This window comes from Urocampus carinirostris, chromosome 6 (genome assembly GCF_059441175.1).
Source record: "Urocampus carinirostris isolate Australia breed hairy pipefish chromosome 6, RoL_Ucar_1.0, whole genome shotgun sequence".
Lineage (NCBI taxonomy): Eukaryota > Metazoa > Chordata > Actinopteri > Syngnathiformes > Syngnathidae > Urocampus > Urocampus carinirostris.
The window spans coordinates 25,230,190-25,245,692 of NC_142354.1; the positions used below are offsets into that span (position 1 = coordinate 25,230,190).

General features: G+C 37.4%; 1 protein-coding gene across 2 annotated transcripts in view; it reads right to left on the reverse strand.

The window, feature by feature from the left end:
• The window catches only part of LOC148364365 (zinc finger protein 385A-like), a 67,781-nt gene that overhangs the window by 34,448 nt on the left and 17,830 nt on the right, over nt 1–15,503 (reverse strand). For both annotated transcript variants that reach the window (XM_088338434.1, XM_088338433.1), the window contains exon 2: nt 4,539–4,687. In XM_088338434.1, the coding sequence (XP_088194560.1) occupies nt 4,539–4,687 (149 nt within the window). The remainder of the gene's footprint in view (nt 1–4,538; nt 4,688–15,503) is intronic.

Consider the following 15,503-nt stretch of genomic DNA (forward strand, 5'->3'; position numbering starts at 1 on the left):
GCCCATCCTAGCAATCATCGGGCAGTGGGCAGGGGAAACCCTGAACTGGTTGCCAGCCAATCGCAGGTATTTTATCATGTATTTTGTTATTTATTTTGTCATGTGTTTTGTATTTGGGCCTGCTTTTTGTCGTGAGTATATTTGTGTATTATATGATGTATATGGTCGTGTGGATGGTCACGTGTGTTGTCTTGTATTTATGTATTTTGTTATTTATTTTGTCCAGTATTTTTTCGGTCATGTATTTTGTCATGTTTTTTGTCGTGTATCGTAACGTGTATTTTTTCGTGTATTCTGTCCTTTATTTTGTTGTTTTGTTTGCTCATGTATTTTGTCGTGTATCTTTTAGTGTATTTTAGTGTAGGTTTTGTTGTGTGTTTTTCATGCGTTTCATCATGTGTTTTGTTGTTTATTTTGTCATGTATTTCGTTGTGTATTGTTTTGACGAGTGCACTGATCAACTGCAATTCTCATCACTGAAAAAACAATAAGTGAAAAGCTCAGCTAGTTTGACCCTCACACCTGTTTATGATATTTTGTTGTAACAAAATACATGACAAAATACATGACAGAATAAATACTGAAATAAATACATGACAAAATAAATACTGAAATAGATAAATGACAAAATGAATGACAAAATGCATGAATAAATGAATACATTTCTTTAATGTCATTTATTGGATTTGATTGGATTACATAAAGACATTTGCCGTATTAAAGTTGTGGGGTGGGAAAAAAGGAATGGGTTTTATTTACTTACTCTTAATTGAATTTCTACAGCACCTAGAGTTGCAAATCCTTGAAAAGTGCTATACAAACACATTTCGATTGACTGATTGAGTTTTAGGTCTTATTTGATTTATTTATTGGTAGAGTAAATTATATAGCATAAATTTGCAGGTATCAATTTATCAATACATTTATTTCTACATATTGCAGTATCCTTCCTCCATAACAGGTGACCTGACGAGAAGTTGCTAAAAGAAGCAATATTAATGGGGAAGAGGTGAATAGGGATGGGTCTTTGGTGGGATCGGCTCTTTCTCAGGATCTGTTGTTTTTGGGGCCTCACTTTTTGGGTGCGGTACACTTTTTTTCATTCACATTGTAACTTGCGGGGACTAATAACAGACTCCGCACAACCCAAAAAAGACATATGTTTTGGGGGAACTTACAGGAGGAATTCTGCAGACTGAAGGGTAAAAGGCTGTAAGTCACTCCGGAGTATAAGTCGCACCAGTCAAAAAAATGCATAATTAAAAAGGAAAAAAACACAGATACTATAAGTCACACCTGGAGTAAAAACATAAAACATACAGTACATGGTAACCTGAGAGTCAATTTAAAATAAAAAATAAAAATGTCTCCCTAAGTGAAAATCCTTTTAAGCATTATTTTTCTTTCCTATTTCTTCTTTCCTAAAACAATAAGATAGAAAATAAGACAAATTATCTCCCTGATACCATCTCACAGCCTCTTCAACCTGCTGTGGTCAGGGAAAAGAAAGCAGAGTTTCAGAGTCAGAACCAGCAGGCTCAAGGACAGCTTCTTCCTTCGAGCTGTCAGGACTCTGAACTCTCTACCTGTCCCAACCCTTACCACCCTTCTGCCAAGCCAATGCATAACTGCTCTATTTAGATTCTGGCTATACTTTGCATAATTTTTATTTGAAACCTTGTATATTTTTATATTCTTATAACCATCTTTTTGTCTTTTATTGACCGTTCTGATATTTGATATTTGTATCGTGCCTTATTTATTGCATGTTTGCATGCGGTGAAGAGAAAGTAATTTCATCTGTGCTGTATGTTGTGCATACATAAAGTATTTTTTTTCTTATTTTTGATTTTTCGTAGTGTTGAATATGTGGTTTTAATAAACCAATTTCACTAAATTAAAAATAAAAATGAAAATAAGACCGGTAACAAAAATCAGTCAAGATTATAAGTGTAGGAGATCACCACTTTTTGAGATGTGAGTTGTTGGTTGTACAAAAATATACAGCTAGTTAGGGTTTCGCCCTTAGAAAACCGCTAAAAGTGCTTTGTGGTTTTACTAAGGCTATCATCTGCTCCCTCAAATCCGGACGCACGAAATGAAAGACTGTTTATGTTCCACAGCTGTAGACACCCAAGAAAAAAGGACTGGTATGAAAAAAACAAATTCTGTTGGAATTCAATGCTGGTCTTTTTAAGTTTTAAGTTTATTTTGGGCTTTTTTCCCTTTTTTTGTCATTCTCCTTTTGTATTTCTGCAGGAGAGTGAATCAACACATTTATTTGAACAAATGAGCAAATTCAAGGAAACTCTGGTCCATTTTACATATTCCGTTGAAAATTATTCATATTTCAGTTCATTCTCAGTCACAGAACGGAAAACAATGTGTAGGCTAAATAAACCCAATGAATACAATAGCTGAAGCAAATGCAAATTTAACATGAGAAAAAGATACCAGGGCTTTAAGATTAGTGTTTGCACTGCAAAATATTTTGTTCTGTATTTCTTATGTTCATTTGACCTCTTGTGCGGTCCCTTCTCAAGGCTTCTTCATTTTCCTCATGTTGAGGTTTTCGAGTTTTTTTTTCTTTTAAGTTTAAATCATTTTAACTTGCTCTTCTCATCAAAAGGTAATAATACAAATACCAAAAATATATCGTTTGTTTAACTTTAACTTTTTAATGTTTTTTTTTCTCACAAAAGCGCAGTAAAAATACTAAAATGATCTATTATGACAGATATTTTTGCAATTTTTTGGGGGGGGATAATTCACTAAAATAATAAAGTAATTAGTGGAATAAGATAGAAAATACTTAAAACAAGCTTAATAGTTTACTGTACTTTAACTGAAATTTAGGTTTATTTCTCTTTTATTTTCCAAAGATAATTCTTAAAGCAATCAGAACTAAAACAAAAAGTCAGTATACTGAAGTAAAAAGCTATTTTTTTTCAACTATTTATTTTTTTGAATTTTTTTTAAGTGTGAGACAAATAGTAAGACAAATATTATTTAAATAAATGTGAATAAATATGCCCATTTAACTATATTTCTATTTTTCTTCAAAAGTAATTTCTTTCAACTTGCTTTTTGGGAAGAAGAGGACAAAAACATTCTAAAATGATCTGTATGGTAGATATTTTTGCTCATTTTAAGAATTTTGAGTAATTTACTAAAAACAATAGTGCTACGATAGTGATCATGAATGTGTGTTTTGTAGCTATGGATGCTTTTGGAAGCCGGGAACTGATTAAATAGTTTTCAATAAGTTAATATGAGGAAAATGCGCTCGTTTCAAGAGCTATTGAAGATACGAGCACAATCCTGGAACGAATTAGGCTCGTATGTAGAGGTATCATCCTATATTTTCTAAAATATCAACAAACTCCATATATCATATTGTTATTCCGTACTTATGAAAGTCTTCTGACACTAGCGGTCACACTGCATGCCCTCACTAGCGCAGGATGAATAATAAAGTCACACAAAGGTCCTTTTGTCCGGGCGCATGCAGATGACGGAGATGATGTGTGTGCGCTTGCATGTCCACGGTGACCTTCACATGAAACTCAATCTGGAAATGAGAAACAGGAAATGCTGACTGCGGAGAACTCGGCCCGGGCCTCTTATACTATTGATTAGCTGGGAGTCATTTTAGTGCTAGGACAGACACCATGGCCTTATCCCCTTTTAATGAAAGGGTAAATTGCTGTCACCCTGTAAAAGAAAATGTAAATCCTCTTGTGTTGCTGGTTGGAAAGATCCAATCCACGAAAGTCAAAATCCTGCAGTGAGACTTTGGACTGGGACAAGAAAGTTTACTCATTATACCCCCATTTTATTCCTGTTAGTTCAAGATGTGCTTTTAAAGGAACACTGTGTATTATTTAGCGCAGGGATGTTAAACTCAGTTGGGCTCGAGGACCGGATTCCGATTTCCGGGTCAGTAAGAATATCAACTAAACATTTTGAGCTATGTTTTCAGCATCATGCTTTATCATTCAACCTACATTAGAAGCTTATCCTTCAAATCATAATCATGGATGACAAGGGATCTTTTCTAAATGGAACACATTTTTTCACAAACAACGGGGAAAAAGGTTTTAATGTTTGACATTGAATGTGTTCACTGGTTTATTTAACAGTTGAGTGAATGCAGTTTTACACCTGAACCAACTCACCACACTCTCAGGATTGCACAAGCCAATAAATATGAAGGGTTCACTTCTTCCACGGAATAGTGTACACAATATGTTCTGTTTCTTTTATCATGTTGCTATTGGCTTCTATACCAGTATATACTGTAATTTATAAACTAGATACTTAGTTTCGGAGTAACGGGCTACTTTTTGGTGCTAGTAATCTGGGTGTTATCTGAGTTACATTTTAAATGAGTAACTAGTAACTGTAAGTAATTGCTGTTTTTCAGTCAAACGCCCAACAATGCATTTAAAAAAAAAAAAAGTAAATCCGCTTGGCTTGCTAGATCGAAAGATCCAACCCAAGAAGTCACTCGTCTGATTTTCATTTAGAACACTTACCGTATTAAAGTTGGGGAAGAGACCCAGAGTTGCAGGGTGGGGCGACTCCAGCGGGAATTGGAGGAAGGGTTTCATGTCAAGGGGGGACGGTGGGAGGACGGCCGGGCTCCTGAGGAAGGCAGGGACCGGCCCCGCTCGGCTTACGCTTCCTGGACACAAATCGAAGTTCAAAGTCAAACTAAGACATCAGTTTCAAAAAGACTATTTTTGGAGGATGCAATTCACAGAAGCATTTACCGTAGTGTTTCTCAACCTTTTTTGAGCCGAGGCACACTTTTTATCACTAAAAAAAACTCAAAGCACACCAGTTTCTGAAAATGTTAAAAAATGAAATCCCTGGCAAGAGTTTCATATGTTTGTTTTATTTAAAGTTAAATGAGGGGTGTCCAAGCTTTTCAGAAAGCGGACCAGATTTGGTAAGCCGAAAATGTGTGAAGGACGACTATTCAGCCTGGCATTCTTTGAACAGACTCTAATAAATTGACCCTACGTGAAAAGTTTGTAGTGCTTAGTGACCAGTGGCACGACCTCATAGCTCGCCTTTTTAGCATTTTCATTTCACTCGAAGGATCTCATAAAAAAGCGCTGCTGTACCGTTAAAACAGCTTCCAGTTGCTTCACAGCGTTCGTTTCCAGTTAGCTTTTTGTTTTATCATGTTTTGTCTTGATATTATATTTGTTGAAAACAGCCAAAGTCTCTTGGCAAATTGAGCAGTCGCAGTTGTTTCGGATATTACTATAAAAATACTCTAATTTCCAATTGTCCTGGAGGCGGCGGCATTCACAGTCAACTTCCGTTTTTTGTATTTACAGTCACCATGTCAGAAATTAGGTGGGCTGAAATTTTCACATAATGCCAAGGACAAGGTGGCCAAAGGGCTACTGCCAGCTTTTGGTGAAATGGTGATTTTATTTATTTATTTATTTTAACATATTTTTTTTTTTTGTGGGCCACTTATTTTTACTTTCATGTATCTGCTAGTGGAATAATTCAATTCTAATGAAAAAATAATAATACTGAAAATCAGCAAAACAGTGCGTACGATCTTATATTTATCCGATGAGATTTTTTTTTCAGTGCAGTTTAACAGATACATAAAAAAGAAGTTATTAAATATACCTTATTACCCTATTAGCAGAAATTTATTTAATCAGTTTAGAGTTTAGTAGAGACTCATAATAAGGAAAAAAGACATCAACAGATTTTGAACTTGCAAGGAGAACAGGTGAGGACTGTTCCACAAAAACCCTCAAGCTAAAAGAATCCAACCTGTTCTAAATGTCCTTTCGAGGCTTTTCTTTTTATTGAATCTCCTAGGTTACAAAAAGCAGATCTGCCCCAAAGGGTTTTGGTATCAAAGAGCCTAGCCCTCACCCCCTGGCATCAAAATGATAACAAGGACGGGAAGCAAAAATACCAGAACCACACAGGGTACCTGAGTGAATGACTTACAGAGCGCTGGGACCAAAGTTTTAAAGGCTACTATCAGTAACACGACTCAAATCCTGTACTGCCAGACGTGTTCCCTACTGAAGCCAGGCCTGTCTGCAGTTCGCTAGAGCTTTTTTGATGATCTAGAAGAGGACTGAGACAATGTGTAATGGTCAGATAAAACAAAAATCGAGCTTTGTGGTCAAAACACAGGTTCTCATGTTTGAAGGTGAAAGAATATTGAACATCATACCCACTGTGAAGCACGGGGGTGGAGACATCATACTTTGGGGCTATTCTACTGCAAAGGGAGCAGGACAACTGATTTGCATAAAGGAAAGAATAAATGGGGCCTGTGATCGAGAAATTTTAAATTAAAATCTCCTTTCATCAACAAGGGCATTGAAGATGATAAGTGGCTGGGTCTTTCAGGATGACAATAATCACAAACAAACAGCCAGGGCAACAAAGGAGTGGCTTGAAGCATTTCAAGGTCCTGGAGTGTCCAAGCCAGTCTCCAGATCTCAACCGCCCAAAAAATCTGTGGAGGGAGTTGAAAGTCCGTTTTGCCCACTAAAGCCCCAAAACATCACTCTTAAGAGGAGATCTGCAGGGCGAAATGGGCCGAAATGCCAGCAACAGTGTGTGAAAAGCTTTTTGAAGAGTTACAGAAAACGTTTGGCTTTTATTTTTGCCAACAAAGGGTACTTAACAAAGTATTGAGATGAACTTTTAGTATTGACAAAATACTTATTTTCCACCATCAGGGGCGGCAGTAGCTCAGGAGGTAGAGCGCTCGTCTTGGGATCAAGGGATCCCATTTCGAATCCCGGCTTGTCCGTGTTACATGTCGAAGTGTCCTTGGGTAAGACACTGAACTCCTAATACCCACAATAAGCAGGTTAGCGTCTTACATGGCTGCAATACAAGGCCGTATTGGGAAATGTGGAGCACATTGTAAAGCGCTTTGGGAAGTCATTGACTTGAAAAGCGCTATATAAATGCAGATCATTTCATTTCATCATTTGCATTTTTTGTCCACATTCTGTCTCTCATGGTTGATGTTTACCCATGTTGACAATTACAGGCCTCTCCAATAGTTTTAAGTTGGAGCATTTGCACAATTAGGGGTTTACTAAATATTTATTTTCCCTGTTGAACAGGTATCATCTGACTTATGACCAGGATTGGTTCCAACTGACCTGTCATGAATTCATTACAATCTCGCTGTCTGCTATCTAGTTACTGAGTGTAGTGGTATGTTTCTGTGACGGCTGACTTTCAAAATTCCCATATGTGTTGCTGGGCTGCTACGTGCTGTAGGCCCAGCTATTGAATTAAAGAGATGAGTATCTGCTAGAAAAATGAGCATCCACTGGAAACAACAATAAAGATATACTGGAACGTGCTCATTATTGGGTGGACGTTAGTCTTATACTGTAGGTCATAAATCAGATGTTACCTGCATATTACCATTAACAACATCAGATTATTCTTGCAAATTAGGAAATTTTGACAAAAGTTTTGACATCAGTAAGAGTTCTAGACTCTTGAGTAGTCACCACTCGCCAGTATTGATCCCAATCATGATACTAGTGACACTTTTGATACATGAAACATTTTACACACTGACGGCTTATTTTAAAGAAAAATGTTTGAGATTAAAATTTGTGACTAATGTTAATGACTAGTTGTTGGTAAATTAAATATTTTGAACTTACACAATTTATTTTCTAGGGCGGGATAATATTGTCCCTGCACAATTTTGGAAATTTCTGAGTGAAACAACCCAACAATTTGGGCTGAATTAACCCAGAAAGTAGATTGGTCTGATACTGACACAAATTGAGTTTTTTTTTTGCCCCAATTGTTTCCAGGGTGTGTGACTTATTTAACACTGATTGTTTTTAAGCTCTAAAAAAATTGGCAAAATTCTACCTTCCTCATGAACATCAGTTGAAAACAATTTTCTTCCTTCTTTTAGGAAAAATAAAAACCTAAAATTGGAATAAAAACACATATCCTGCAGGCTCTTCCCACAACATCTCTATTTCGCTTTCCTTTCGCTTGCCTTGCAGCCCTGCCACAGCGGATTTCGTTGCCTCTACTTAAGTACTCTTGTGTGATGTGCAGGGAGGGGGGCTAAGCTCCTTAAGCTCCGCAAGTGGGGTACTGCAGATATCTGCCACCTTTCGGTTTCTCCGTGGTTTTTTTCTGAAACCTGACGTTGTTTTCTGTCCCCGTTCCGCAGTCTCTTTTGTATTTTCTCAACGTGCAGTTTGTTTTGTTTTTATCTGGCCCACTATTTTCCATGATATTCCAGCTGTCAAGGTGTTTTGAGGGCTGAGTGGGGACTAGCCACAAAATCTTCCAAGCCCAACCTGACAGCACAAGAAGCTATTTTTTTCCCGAGATTATACGCAATCACTATCCTATTATTCCCGCAGCTTCATGATGACTGCTTACTCCTTACATATGCAAGGAGAAAGCTGTTCAGGGAAAAGGAAGAAATGCTATTTTGGTGTCTCCGGGCATGGCGTTTCACTGGGGGGGTGGAGGGAGACAATGCCATGAGTGCACTGGTAGAAACACAATTGCATAAAAGGAGAATTACTTCCTTTTGGCTGTAGATACTTTGGGGCCTTCAAGAGATTGGTAGAGTTGAATGATACCTTAAAATGTTTTGAGGGATTGCAAAAATAAACTTTCTCCTGATTTTCTCATCAAATATGTCTGGGCACTGCTTGGCGAACCGTCAGTCCCGCTTTTCTAACCAAATTTGCATTTTGTTATAAGTGCAACCACAACAGTCTAAATTCTATGTTATTGATTATTCCAAAGCCATTTAAAGAGTCATGTTATTATGAATCCTGTTAGAAATGTACTATACTTGAATCTGAAGTTGATATAATTTTAATTCCAAATTTTAACCAAATGTAATTAATCTGTGTTTTACTGTATCCGGTTTTGTATTCCCCAATTAAAAGTCAATCAATAGAATAAGTCATGCCCCCCAAAAATGATTTATGGAGTAAGAAGATAAATAGCAATATAGCACTGGAATAAAAGATGCATTGTTTTAGACTTATGTCATGATTTAATGATTTCAACTGAAAGTGTAACATCTCCATTCCTTAGGTATCGGGGGGAAAAAAAAACAAGACAAACATAATATAAAAAATACAATTTAAAAAATGGGTTTAAAGTATTTTCCTTGTATAATAATCTTTGAAGTTAGAAAAAAAGATCTGGTAGGGAAGATTATCTTGGGATTTTTATCTTAGACCAAATATAAAATTTGGTATGTAATGAATCTTATTATTATTATTATTGCTATTATTATTATTATTATTATTATTTGTAATGCAAGAAAAATAATTGTTTTACGAAAGTGTGATCTTATACAGTTGTCTCCAACTTTTTTTAAGCTAAGAACTACTTTTTGTTCAGAATTAGCGTAAAGGGCACCCGGTTTGATAAGCATTTCTAATCAAGTCAAGTCATGTTTATTTGTATAGCTCTCAATCACAAGAAGTCCAATTCACAAACTACAGACTATTATTACACCATTCCCTGATCTAAAACCTACATGGAAGAAAGGGAAAAAAAACCTCAGTATAAGGAAAATGAAAAAAAAAAACGTTTAGAAAGGACTGCACATGAGGTAATCCCCCTTCCAGGCTGACCAGGCTTCAATGGATGTTGCAATACACATACACGGTGCACATGAAACATGGATCATTCATAAGTTATAGGATATAAGTGTGTTCTAAGTCTATATTTAAACAGTTCCACTGAGGTTGCAGTTTGAATCTCAGAGGGCAAAGTATTCCACAGCATCTTAAATAACAACTTATCAAGTTATAATTATGTTCTTATTATGTTATTAACAGGTAAATTATTGGTATTGAATAGACTCAGTCAATAACTGAAGAAATCAGTTTACCGGAAAATCAGCATGACCCAGCACTAATAAGCTATTTTAGAACAAGTTTGCAAGCATCTCAGCTGTCCTTAGGGGCACCCTGGTGTCCGCAGGCAGCACGTTGGAGACCACTGATTTAACACAATAATAAACTCTGTCCTTATTGACGTATTTTCCGTATTTTTATAATTTCAATTTACCTTTCTTCTTGGTGTATAATTTTGTCGATTCAAGGATATTGCTTTATTTTCTCCGCTTCGGTAGTGGAGAGATTAAAGAAAATTATACTTAAAACGAGCAAGTGTGGCAGTTTTTTGCCCCTAATTTAGTAAACTATTCCCAATAACACATCACAGTTTACAGTTCATGGATCCATTACCGCCTGGTTCAATTGAGGACCGACTTCCTGTGGTGTGTCTTAAACAAGTACGGAAAGACAAAAAAGCATTAATGAACAATAAGACCTCGGAATCAAGGTTGAATCCAAATTTTATTCTTCAATGAAAACCAATCAAACCAGGCTGCGATGTCATTAAATGCTTGCCTAACAATGCAAATAAAGGAAGGAGATGTAATGTTTCCCCGTTGCCTTGCCAAGCGTGCACCCGCTGCTCATTTAACGCCACATTACAGTCTAAAAGTCAAATCATCTCTTCTGTTCCTTCATTAACGTTGCAGCATGCGTCAAATATTTCTAGCCGGAGTCTCGTCCTCCAAGCATCTTTTGCCCCGCAAATCGTAGGCTCCTCCTGAGCGATTTACAATGACATCAGATAAGTGAACACGGGACGGCTGGCATTGATTGGACACATTCAGAGGTGAGTTAAAGTGTTAAAGTGCTGTCAAACTCTATAAATCTAGACCTGGACGTCTATTGGCTCTACAAAAAGGGAACAGTTCAATCCCTTCTTTTGTTTTCTCATGCAAATGTTTGGCTGCAAAAAAGATCAATGCCCATGTAATAGCTTTATTGAATTTCTGGGTAGATTTGTGAGAGCCGGCTTCCAGTGAAGAGATGCAGAAGGAATGCAGGGAGAAGAGAGATAGAGACTGGGGGGAGGGGGTTGGGTGCAGAGAGGGGAAAAAGGGGCACAAAAGAGGCAAATAGGGGGCACAAGAGAGGGAGACAGAGATGTAGAGAAGGAGAGATAGAGAGAGGAAGTAATAGAGGGTAAGCAATGAAGATTATATTAGAGAGGGATATGCAGAGAGAAAGGGAGCGATAAAGAAAGAAAGGAAGATGTACAGAAGAAATAAATAAGACACAGAGAGAGAAATATATAGAGAGAAAAGTATCAAAAGAGAAAAAGAGAGAGGTAGCAAAGAAGAGTGGGGACAAGAAAGAGAGAGATAGAGAAGGTACAGAAAGAAAGAAGAGAGAGACAAAGGTAGAGAACAGGTGAGAAATCAAGACCGATAAAAAGTGATCAAGACAGCGAGAGTGGAAGAGAGAGAGTTAGCCAGAGAGTGAGACAGAAAGATGAAGAAAGAAAGAGGAAAAAAGAGAGATACAGAAATAGAGGTAGTAAGACAGAGAGGGAAAGAGAAAGAGAGAGAAGAGAGAACGAGAGAGGGAAAGAGAAAGAAAAAAGAGAGAGTGAACTACAGAGTGAAATAGAAGACAAAGATCGATAGATCGATAGATCAATAGATACATAGATAGATAGAAAGATATATATAGAGAGATTAATAGAGAGATACCGAAAAAGAAGACAAGGGAAGAAAGAAACAGAGAAGGACAGAAAGGAAGAGAGAGAGAGGTTAGAATAATCCCGAGAACAATCGAGAGAGGTACAGAGATAGAGAGAGAGATGGGGGTCGACAACCACAACCCCGGCAGGTTCGTGCCCCCCAATCACGTGACGTGCTGTGGCTGAGGCCTTTCAAATTGGCAATTCATTTAGCTCATTTAGCTTGAATGATCACAGAGGTAACGTCAATGTCGGCCACGGCGCCGCAGCTTCTTGCTATTCTCTGCATGCCTATGCGCTATGACGGGACCAGGACTGCTGTCTCCATATAGAAACTCTCACATCTGCATCTAAATAGGCTGCTGTGCATTGAAAACCCCCAACCCCCTCCCTCCACCTCCCCCCTGACAAACCTCGGATGTGGTGCCCGCAGGTTCGTCTTGACCCACTCTTGCTAGTGTTTGTTTTTCTGGGCTGCAATTGATGTGGCGGCATGGCGCATTCTCAAGTTGATTCGGTGTTAAATGACACCGTAAAGCTCAGATGATCGTTTACGGCCGTGGTTTCGCGCTCCTGCTGGCACAGATTCCGTTTGAGCGTCACTTCCGAATGAAATAATTGAAAGGGTATGTGCGCTTCAATGCTTTTAATTAACTTGAGTGTTTTGGTATGGAAACTTGCGACTGCTGTTATGTGAATGAAAACATTTGCAATAAAAAACGTTAACGACCCCTTGCGATAGTAAGCTACACAAAGTGTTGGGACTAATGAACACGTCGCAGTAACGAGTACACGAAAGTGTTGTTGATAAAATACAGGGACCCCTTGCTACTTTGCGCTTCGGTTATCGCCGGTTCACTGCTTTGCGGATCCTGAAATAAATTGTATTTAATTTTTTGTCTTTGATATTAACGTATTGTGCATTGTGTTCTGATGGACAGCACAGATATATTGTAATCACGGGAGAAAGTTAGGGAGGGCTTTGCGTGTGCATGACTGTTATAGGCTGGTGTATATTGTCGGTGGAATAGCCGGGCGGTCGCACAGGTCAATGTGTCCGCCACCCAAAACAAACTGCAAAGCGCGTCAACAACTAGTAGCTTGAGCAGCTCGTTACATAGAAAATAATTTCATAAATTAAATCGGATTCTGAGAGAAGTCAGAAGATCACAAAGAACACCAGCCGGTGCTTTGTGGATTGTTTTCAGGTTTGGGAAGTGACTGCGGCGGCGCTCGGGAGAGGCAACAGGCAATAGCGAGGCTGCAGATTTGGCCTTCTGCTACGGGTAGGTTGAAAACTCTTTAAAGCCATCTCTGCCAAGCTTGTATCCCACCAAGGCCAGATCAATTACCTATGAAACGGATGACCTGGAACTACATCTTCTGGCCAGGGCGGGGAAGGTTTTCTTTAAAAATGTAATTAGTAATGTAATCCAAATACCATAATATTGCAGTAATGTAACTCGGTTACTCTCAATTGCTTTTGGATTACTGAATTACCAAATATTCTAATAAGAGACAATATAAACTAAGTATAATTAAAATTACAAATTGATGTTTAAGATAACTAAAGAACGGAACATTGAAAAACACCTTTGTCTTACACATGGCAGATAAGATATGCTTTGTTTTTGTTCACAGAGCACATTAAGAATTCAATATTGTTTTAAACACACTTTGTGTTCTTTTTCTAAGTTTTCAACAAACTCTCGAACCTCTGGTCATCCGTCTTTGTCTCTCCAGTCAGAGACAACTCAATTATGGTTTCATTATATATATACGTTAATGTTGGACACATGAGAATGAGCGCATGAAGTGAATGAATAGATGCTTGAAAGGATGCTGTGAAAGAGGGCACATACTTCTAGGCATTAAAATGCATCATCATTACATTACGAATTATACCATTTGTTCATACTTATTTGTTGATGTTGTCTTGTTACTTGCACTTTGCCTACATGGCATTTTTCTGAGAGTTTTGTGAAGTTTTGGTTTATATAGTCATGTTTTGTAGTCGGGCACCTTGGGCAGATGCGGTGGTGGGGGCGGTCCTAGGAGTGAGCGCAACGCTGAGTATGTGTGAAATGAATGGGGCCGCGGTCATGGTCAATATAGACAAAGGTAATGCAGATGAGGAAAAGAATGAAAAGAGTTAAAGCTAACGCACTTTAATATTGTCCTCTGAAGTGTACAAGATAAAAACTCTTTTAAAGAAAATTTTAATCCTGCAAAGTAATCCTTATTTTTACAAAATATACCTTAAATTTCAATGTGTTTTTTCTGTAACTGTAAGAAAATACAAATACATTTTTTTGTATCCTGCCTGCTCATGGGAAACCACTACATTCGGTATATTTTAATTATATTATTATATTTTAATCATCACGGTGACTTGGCCGATGCTAGCATGCAGCAAGCTAGCTGCTCTCTACATTTCTTTTATACATTGAAAGGAGAATCCCTCCAATACCGTCGTACTTTTGTATAATGACAAAAAAGACAATTCATTCAACTGAAATTCTGTGTTCCGTGTTTTTAATTTTAGATCTATGTTATTTTGTAACAGTCTATGCTCTCAGTCGGTAAGGACGCCATCTTGAGGTAAGTTTCACCCTTGGGGGCTTTTATGAAAATGCAATGCTACATAGTGGATTTTCAAGGGAGAACTGTATTTTCCTCTGTAATAAGTATTGAAACTTTGCTGTCGTTACTACATAGTCTTTTACAGCATTATTTAACCTTCCTAGTTCATGCAAATCAAGAATTTAAGTGTATTTTGGTTTTTGATTACTACTGGGTCACTCACGTCACATTCAACGCTTGATCTGCCAGCAACATCATCTAGATGCTGAGTGTGTTTATATTTACCCTCATATACAACTAAATACAGTTATGGCAAGGTAGTCTCAAGCACAGACTAAGACAACACTGAATTTGTTCTTATGTAGATATCCTCCCTACCTCATATATTCTAGATAGTTACTTTCAGAGTAATGCACTACTTTTTGGTGCCAGCAATTTTGGGAGTAACTTGAATTACTTTTAAAATTAAATAAAATGTAACTGTAACAAAAAACTGTTGTTGAGTAACCCATCCAACACCAGCTATAAACAACTGGAGCTAAAGACTGACAGATATGGCTTCCTATGGCAAAATAAACATTGCTTTTCATCATAATATTATGCTGTTTTAACATCAGAATGCATGCACAAGAAGATGTCAGATGTCCTTCTTTGGAACCAATACTCATCAAAACAGACATCAGCCACAAAAAACTATACCTGCTTCCTCTAATAACAGAATATCCTGTTAAAGGAGTGTCTTTAAATCAATCACAACCTAATTTTTAAATTAAGATTGGCTGAAGTTCAGGGTACTATATGAATCCACTGATTTTTCAATTTTTTCATTTCTAAATTAACCACAAGATGTCAGTTAATATTGAGAACGGCAACCATGGTGATTTTCAATATCACAAGAGTCATATTCTGGCGTAATACAAATATATTTTCCGTAAAAGTTTTGTAATTGTCACGTAAACTAACTGAACGAGGAAAATCGTCAACAACACTTTCATCCGGACCTGCAGGGGTCAGTTCAACAGTGAAAAACAGGTCCCAACTTCCTGTCAGGTGAGAGGAACTTTCTGATAAAAAGCCATATACAGACTTCATACCCAACATGTGCTTGAGATACGATGCAAGCGAAAGTTTGTCAAGCAAAGCTTGAAGACTCAAACAGTAAACTCCTCAGATTGACTTTATTACGATACTTGCCGTGTTGATGAACGAAAACATGAAAAGCTTTTATTTAGCTCTTTATCTCGGTTGTGGAAAATGTGTGTTCAGGTTTTGTTTGCAATTGGTAAGTTAAGTTAATATTATAAATATTTTTTGCTTTGGTTTGTAGTCTTACT